This window comes from Mirounga leonina, unplaced genomic scaffold, assembly GCF_011800145.1.
Source record: "Mirounga leonina isolate KUSES-001 unplaced genomic scaffold, KU_Mleo_1.0 Mir_151, whole genome shotgun sequence".
Taxonomy (NCBI): domain Eukaryota; kingdom Metazoa; phylum Chordata; class Mammalia; order Carnivora; family Phocidae; genus Mirounga; species Mirounga leonina.
In genome coordinates this window covers 27,287,401-27,295,614 of record NW_023270377.1, presented here as the reverse complement: position 1 = coordinate 27,295,614, position 8,214 = coordinate 27,287,401, and the positions used below count along the sequence as shown (strand labels likewise).

The window sequence follows — 8,214 nt, the reverse complement described above, 5'->3', positions numbered from 1 at the left end:
TAACCTTCCAGGCTGAATTTAATACTGCCAATTTGGTTCTATCAAGCATCTTGCTCATACCACTGTAATGGTAATTATTACGTATCTAATTATTTTGTTTAGACATCAGTTCCTTAAAATAAATGAGGGCAGCCCCTTTCTGGGCAGGAGCTAGTCCATCTTTATTTTTGTATTCCCACTAAGTGGCCAAATGAACTGGCACATAAAGGCTACTCAGTAAATGCCTGGAGGATATGAATGTTACTCCCTAGTCTGAAATCCATTGTTGTAATAGTCCATGGGACCTATTTTGCATGCTCAGCACAACCAGCATACACAGTCCCATCAAAGTTCAGTATTTGCAGCTTTCAATGTGTAGGATGACACAAGCGTTCTGCGTTTGATCTATTTCATGGGCCTTTATAACAGGGGAGATGAGTAAGCAAAAGAGAGAAAACAGGCATGTTGTGTTCTCCCCCAGACCTTCTGTTCCTTGGCAATTCTGTCAAATTTTTGTGTTTCCTGAGATGCCAAATTAATACCATAACAGCAGTGGCCAATTCCGGAGTGTTCCCAGTGCCTCAGGTCCAGGCAGCAGTTGACCTTGACACCCGCCTTCCTGCTTCCTAGTAACTAATGTAGCTTTTGTATCATCCACAAGCTCCATTAAATGAGATAAGGTCATTTGGTTGGCAGCTACATAGACCGAAGTATCCCAAACAAGGAGGCTGGGTGAGACACTGAGGATCACCGTCGTAGCACCAGCCTCTGGTTCTCTTTCTCAGCTTGTGTTTGGTGACTGACCAATAGATGACAAGAATATAGGGAGGGGGCAACCTCTGATCTACCTCTGCTTAACTCCTGTGGCATTCCATTTGGATCAAATTGGCTCTTGTGTGAAAAGCAGAACATCTCTTCTCGTTTAAGCAACAGGTGGTTGTGATTGTCGTTTTTGCTTTAACAAACCCACAAGAAAGCTTTGAACCCCTAAAGTTTGGAAGGGAGGGAATAAGACAATAGCAACATCAGGACCTAACGCCGCGGCGGCAAGGCAGGATAACTGGAGAGGGAGGCCATAATGAGGAGCACCCTTTGAGCATGTAACACAATATAGCAGTTCGTGGCGCTTCTTTATGGAATGACTTCAGTTTCCTTGCTTGGTGGGTCTTATATAGGTTAGATTGACCAGAAGAAACTATAGGTTGAAAGGGAGAAAAGAGGGATAAAGGGAAGAAAAAGGTTTAGAATCTGGTGCTCATTTTGGCAGCATGCATTCTAAAATAAGAGTGATACAGAGGAGGGCGCCTGGGTGGCTCAGATGGGTGGGCGTCTGCCTTCGGCTCAGGTCATGATCTCAGGGTCCTGGGATAGAGTCCCGCATCAGGCTCCCTGCTCCTTGGGAGCCTGCTTCTCGCTCTGCCTCTCTCTCTCTCATGAATGAATAAATAAAATCTTAAAAAAAAAAAAAAAAAAGATCAGCAGTGAAGGTCTTTTACTAACTTTTCTTCTTTGCTCAGTTTTTTTTATTTTTAAAAATTTACGTAATAGGGGACGCCTGGGTGGCTCAGTCGGTGAAGCGTCTGCCTTCGGCTCAGGTCATGATCTCAGGGTCCTGGGATCGAGTCCCGCATCGGGCTCCCTGCTCCTTGGGAGCCTGCTTCTCCCTCTGTCTCTAATGAATAAATAAATAAAATCTTAAAAAAAAAAAAGAGTGATACAGAGGAGATTTAGCATGGCCCCTGCACAAGGATGACATGTAAATTCTTGAAGCAGTTCATATTAACAAAACACAAACGATTTAAAATCTGGACTTATTATGAAGTAGGATATACGGGAAATACGGGTGTCTATAACGTGTGTAGGCTGACCCTGGGCTTATCTTGACTTGTTTTTTCATCTTCATGGGGAAGGTTAGGAGGAATCCTGTAGGGTACCCCTTCTCCCATTCCTCTCTTGGAGGCAGCTTCCATCTCAGACCTTTTCACCTCTTCGAGGTTCCAGCAGGTACTTTTGAGAGAAGAGGGAGCGAAGGAGGAAGCATAGGTGAGGAGTTAGTTTGGTCGTATTCCCCCTCTGTTGATTTTTTTTTTTTTAAAGATTTTATTTATTTATTTGAGACAGAGAGAATGAGAGACAGAGAGCATGAGAGGGAGGAGGGTCAGAGGGAGAAGCAGACTCCCTGCCGAGCAGGGAGCCCGATGCGGGACTCGATCCTGGGACTCGAGGATCATGACCTGAGCCGAAGGCAGTCGCTCAACCACTGAGCCACCCAGGCGCCCCATCTGTTGATTGTTTTTAATGCTGGGATTAGAGGGAGGGTATCATTTTCTTTGCCTGTTCCCCAGGCATGGAAACACAATTTTCTTTCTTTCTTCTTCTTTTTTTAAATTTTATTTATTTATTTATTTATTTATTTATTTATTTATTTATTTATTTATTTATTTATTTATTTTTTAAGATTTTTTATTTATTTGACAGAGAGAGACACAGCGAGAGAGGGAACACAAGCAGGGGGAGTGGGAGAGGGAGAAGCAGGCTTCCCGCGGAGTAGGGAGCCCGGTGCGGGGCTCGATCCCAGGACCCTGGGATCATGACCTGAGCCGAAGGCAGACACTTAACGACTGAGCCACCCAGGCGCCCTCTTCTTTTTTTTTTTTTAAAGAATTTATTTATTTATTTGACACACAGAGAGAGACAGAGCAGAAGCAGGGGGAGAGGGAGTAGGAGAAGCAGGCTCCCCGCTGAGCAGGGAGCCTGATGCGGGACGCCATCCCAGGACCCTAGGATCATGACGTGGGCAGAAGGCAGACGCTTAACCAACTGAGCCACCCAGGCGCCCCTGGAAACAGTTTTTAAGAACAGAAACTTGATCAGTGGCATCCAGGATCTCTAATTTTATGTGCTTTGGGTTCAAGTGTTTCAGGATCATTTCCATGTCTGAAGTCTGTGATTTCATGCCTACCAAGCAAATAAAGTAAAATTCAGCACTGCAAGAAGCTTTTGGCTTTCCAGTTTATGTCTGATATGTTACTATTGGCAAACGGAAAACTCTGGCTAATGTCTCCAGGAAGCCAACACTACTGTTGGGAGTTTAAAGGTTGAAGAACTGGGATTTAGGAATAATTAATACCAAATAATTCAAGAATCTGACTATTTTCCAGGGAAAGAACTCTTATAGATAGCTTAACCATGTGCAACCAGTTAGCCTTGAACACTCCTGGTTCATTCCTCTTGCCCTGATGTAATCTCTAATAGCACATGCTTTTGCTCTCAAAAGTGACTCAGGTTAAGCAACAAATTAGATGCTCGTTCTGTTCACAAGTCACGTGGATTGGAGCCCTGGAAAGCCTGGGATGGAAGGAGACTATAAAAAATAAATAGCCATGTGGGTACAGCTAAGAACAGAGGAGAGAGGAGCAAGAATGAGAAAGAAGACCAGGCCACCCAGCAGCAGGTTGGAGCTTGCAGACTGTTTAGAGCATAGTCATGTAATATTAAATTTGATATTGTTGTACTGCTGTGATCTAAACTCCTCCCACAATCTCTATAATGAAGCTGGCTGCACGCATGAATGCTTTATGTGAGAGATGGTTCAGGAGCTCCAGGAAAAGGAGCTATGTCTCCCACCTGAGTTGGTGAGACGCATGGGGTGGGTCACATGGGGGAGGACAAGATGACTCATCCAATGACAAGGCAGGAATTCAGAGTGGAGGGTGACTGGGGAAAGCATAAATTACTCATTCCCTTTCCAGAATCACAAGAGACATGGAGTATGTATGTGTCAGAGAATGTGGGTACACAAGTCTCCCGCTCCATGTGAGATGACATTTAAGCCATTTCATTAGAATCTCAAAGAATGGGGTACTTTAGATGGCTTTTGACCTGGAACCATCAGCTTCATTTTCAAACTTTGTAAGAAACAGACCAAAGAACCATATTTAATTACTGCGTGCTATTAGGGATGTTGTTTGCTCAGTACCCTTTTTACTAGGACCTACATGAAGACTTTCTTTGAGGTTTCAGTTCTGGGAGCAGTTAGGCTAGTCTTGGATAATTAATTTATTTGTCTCATGGACTCTCTTAGTCATGGAACTGATCTTGATTCCCCTCTGTCCTGGCTGCTGGATTCAAATCTGGCTTTACCTACAACAAACAAAGTGCCTTATAACATGGGACTTGGACTCGAACTTTGCTCCTGGAAGATAAACATCCCCAAAGGAAACACATATACAGTCAAACAAACTTCTCCAGAAAATGTCAATTCCTTGTTCTCTATTTAGTATTGCTTTCCAGGTATAGTCATAATTCTTTACTTCCTATTAAAGAGATAGGAGCCTGAGTTTCCCTATGCGCATATGGTTTTTGGTAGAAATCCTGAAATTCTTCTATAAAAGAGAAAGTGAATCCTATTTGGACTGAAAATCTCCTGGAGGAATGAGGTATTGACATGGAATTGGCAACCGTTAGAAGGATAAAGAATGCAAGAGTGGAGGGTGACCGGTTTGTTCGTTTGTTTTTGAAGCTAAAGGAAGGGTCTAGATGCTGAGATGACTTTCCTCATTAGGTAGGATTTGGACTATATAGAAAAGATGGTGGAGATAACCTACAAGGATAACTTGAGATGTTACAATAAGTACTAATTTAACATTGTAGCTGCAAATTTATGCTTTTAAGACTAACCATAAATGTCTTTAGCCCAACTGAATTGAACCTTGAGTCTACATGGTTTAGTCTTTAAAAGAATGCTGGCAATGATATCCTTTACTTTGTCCCCCTTATAAGACATCATTTCCCATCATGAAAACGTTTGTCATTATGTTGGGCTAAGTGCCATTATTGCTTACGAAGGCTTAATAGATTAAAAAAAAAGCAGGACTCTGTAGTGCAAGAAACACAAGCTAAATATTTTATTGGATTCTAAAAGAGAAAAGTGGAGAACATAAATACTTTAGTAAAAATCCATTACTCGTCTGAAAGAACCAACTTTGGCATTCATGGCCCCCCAGTCAAGGTATCTCCTATACTCCCCGGGCCTCAGGAGGTACTGCCTTCCCCTGTAGCTGGGCATCTCATAAAGGACCCAGCAGCCCTCCAGCACATTGAGGGAGTGGATTTCATTGAGATGGAAGCGGTCCTGAAGAGAGAGACAATCATCTGTGATCTCTGACATTTGTCCTCTGAAGTCATCTCGCTCATAGATCCTCATTCTGAACGTGCCGGCGTGCTGAGGGGACAGACAGAAAAGAAAAGATAAATGAACACAAATGGAGAGAAATTAAAGTTCTAGCCCCTACATCTCCCTGGCCCCACCAGCCCAGAAGTTCCTGGAGTCTGGGTTTGCTTCCAGAACAATCACATTGCAGTGTTAAAGAGCCTTCCTGCCTCCATTACCCCCACCCTTCTGGGCCTCTAATGATTTCTAGGCAATGCTAGGGACAGACCTTGGCAGCCCTTCAGTGCTATCCACCCGGCTCTGTCCTTGGCAGCCAAGGTTGGTCTCAAATATAATTGATCATGTTATTAGAGAAGGTCCTTCTCGAAAGAGGAAAGTGTAAGTCATCGGAAAGCAAAGTCCCATTTGATATAGTACTCTGGTTAAAAAGGAATCAACATTTAGCTATTTGCTCTAAGACCAATGTTTTGGTTTTGCGTACACCATAGAACATAAGATTATTGAGCTCTTGTAGGGGCGCCTGGGTGGCTCAGTCGTTAAACGTCTGCCTTCGGCTCAGGTCATGGTCCCAGGGTCCTGGGATCGAGTCCCACATCGGGCTCCCTGCTCAGCGGGAAGCCTGCTTCTCCCTCTCCCACTCCCCCTGCTTGTGTTCCTGCTCTCGCTGTCTCTCTCTCTATCAAATAAATGAACAAAATCTTAAAAAAAAAAAAAAAGATTATTGAGCTCTTGTAAAAAAGAAGATGACACATTTTCTTTGTCTCTGTTTTTATTGCCTCGGTGTCACTTCAGATTTCAACCTATCTGACCTTTAAGCTTCCTCTCTGGTCTAGTCGCTTACCATCTTCATTTCCCTCAGCAGCAAAAATCATCTCCATTGAGCTCTGTTTGGATGCCTACCCCATGCCTCCCACACTCCAGCACATTCTTCTGAGAACTGGGCAAATTACTCTCTAGGAAATACTGATTCTCAAACTTTCATTTTGGAGTTGGCCTTTCCTCTAATATATACCTGTAAGTGAGCTAATAGATACTGACCATGAAATTAGAATAAAAACCAGAAGACAATAGAAAAGTGAGCCAAAGCAAGCAAGCGTATTTTTATCAATTAAGTAGACCCAGATTGTATCTAGAAGTTTTGATATATTATTTCTGAGTGGATACCACTTGGAATGATGACTTTAGTAAGCTCTATCTTAAACACATGGCAACTTCTGTTTTCCCTCTGTCCTGCTTTTTCTCAGTCAGTCTTTGGCTTTTTAATTTTTGTAGTTACATTTTAAAATATAAACATCTGGGAGCATGTGAGTAAAAATGCAAGCACCACAGAGCTCATGAAGAATGGCTTCCCATCTGAGACCTCCTTCTGGAATGGACTGCAGGCTGTAGGCTCAGTCTCAGTTTTCTGCTCTCTGGTTGGAATGATTTGGTGGAAGAATGATATCTGTTCATGGCTTTCACTTCCGAAGAGACCAGAGATGAGGTCAGAGGCACACTCACCTGGGGGATGAGGTGGCAGGAGCGGATGGAGTCGCTGAAGCCCAGCCACTGCTGGTAGTCGGGGTAGTCCCCGCGCCGCAGGAAATACTGGTGGCCCTGGTAGTTAGGGCGCTCATACAGCATCCAGCAGCCGCTGTCCACGCGGATGGAGTTGCAGCGGCTGAAGTAGGGCTGCAGGTTCGGGTGGTCACTGCTGCACTCGTAGCAGCGGCCCTGGAAGCCGCGGTCCTCGTAGAAGGTGATCTGCAAAATGGAAGATGTGGGAGCATGAGGCGATTGGCCCCCCTGCTGAAGAGGCTGCGCCAGGGCCAATCCTGAGCCTCAGGTACCCGGCACTTACCTTCCCCATTTTGGAGCAAGCGAGCAGGAGGTGTTGGCCGGGTGCTGTGTGGGACGAGGGGGAGTGCCGCTGTATATATAGCAGCCCTGACTGCTGCCTCCGCAGGAAATCACACAAAAGGGGCCCATTTCGGTGAGTAAGGGGATTTGCCAGCTCCCCGCTCCTCCTCCCCCTGGTCATTGGGGTTAGCTGAATGGTTTACTCTCATTCTTTCTGGTAGGTTCGGGTTGTTCTGATTCACTAAAACTGTTGTTGCCACCAAAATGAAAAGAGTCTTTACTCTTTTAGTTGAGCAAGATGATGAGCGAAATTCTATCCCCGTGCTTTTATTTTGTCACCTACTCTGCTTAATTGACTCCTCAAAGGTAATTAAACTAAGTAATGTATTCTGCTTCAAGACTGGTGTTTTTTTTTTTTTTTAACTTTTATTAAAAATCAGAATTTAAATAATAAGGAATCTTAAGGAAGAGAGAAGCAAGTGAAATAATCTGTGAAAGTGCTTTAGAAAGCAAAAAGCTTAGTTCAAATTCAGGCTTGTGTGGTCATCGTTGTTATTTTGGGGTCTATCTTGAGTAAAATTGTTACTTGACTGGAAATCTGTAGGCTCCTGGAGGCTGGGAATTCTCTCTTATTCCTTTCTGCCTCTGCGCCTAGAGCAGAGGGTTGGCACATAGTAGACCCTCAATACTTGGCTTTGACCTGAAAGAAAGCAGATAGCGAAGGCCTTCCTCCCCTCCCTCACAACTCCCCGAGAGCCTAAATCCTTCCTTCTGCTGGTGGCTGCCCAGAATACTGCTTGCTCTTTTTTGTCCCTGCCCTCCTTCAACATCTTAAGATCTTTCTTCCTCATCACCATTACAGACTCTTGCCCACTTGATAAGGGTGGTTTGAGTTAGTGTGAGGAGTAATGTAGAAACCCTCAAAATACCAACAGCTACTTCCTTAGACTTTTGAGATGCTGGAGAGCACCCAAGCCAGATGACAGAGCCTCTTGATTGTATGAATTTCACAGTGTGGTATGGGGACCCCTGAAGTCCCTGAGACACTTTCAAGAGGTTCATAAGATCAAAACTGTTTTCATAACAATACTAAGATGTTACTGACCCTTTTCACTCTTACTCTTTTACAGGTGTGCAGTGGAGTTTTTCCAGAGGCTGTAGGACATTAAAGAGATTTGTAAAAACATAAAACAATTCCAATCTTTTCGTTAATTGTTTTTGCT

General features: G+C 43.9%; 1 protein-coding gene and 1 non-coding gene across 3 annotated transcripts; one reads left to right on the top strand and one right to left on the bottom strand.

Annotated features, from left to right (window-relative positions):
* Positions 1-1,656: 1,656 nt before the first annotated feature.
* LOC118012737 lies at positions 1,657-1,763 on the top strand. Its single transcript, XR_004679803.1, has one exon. It is a non-coding gene; the product is annotated as a U6 spliceosomal RNA (small nuclear RNA).
* Positions 1,764-4,862: 3,099 nt separating this feature from the next.
* Positions 4,863-7,020, bottom strand: LOC118011762 (gamma-crystallin B). Of its 2 annotated transcripts, none has more exons than XM_035006606.1 (3): positions 6,993-7,020; positions 6,653-6,895; positions 4,863-5,203 (listed from the first exon to the last, which is right to left on the bottom strand). In XM_035006606.1, the coding sequence occupies exons 1-3, from the start codon at positions 6,999-7,001 to the stop codon at positions 4,928-4,930; spliced, it is 528 nt and encodes a 175-aa protein (XP_034862497.1). In that variant the 5' UTR covers positions 7,002-7,020; the 3' UTR covers positions 4,863-4,927. The 2 variants fall into 2 exon arrangements, with proteins under 2 accessions (XP_034862497.1, XP_034862496.1); XM_035006605.1 differs by having other exon boundaries at positions 4,928-5,203; positions 6,647-6,895; positions 6,993-7,001.
* Between the last annotated feature and the right edge of the window lie 1,194 nt (positions 7,021-8,214).

Bases quoted from the DNA above. Each gene is read 5' to 3' on its own strand.
- LOC118011762 (XM_035006605.1), bottom strand. The intron at 5,204-6,646 runs GTGCCTCTGACC...CTGTCCCCTCAG, and splicing joins ACCTCATCCCCCAGGTGAGT to CACGCCGGCACGTTCAGAAT.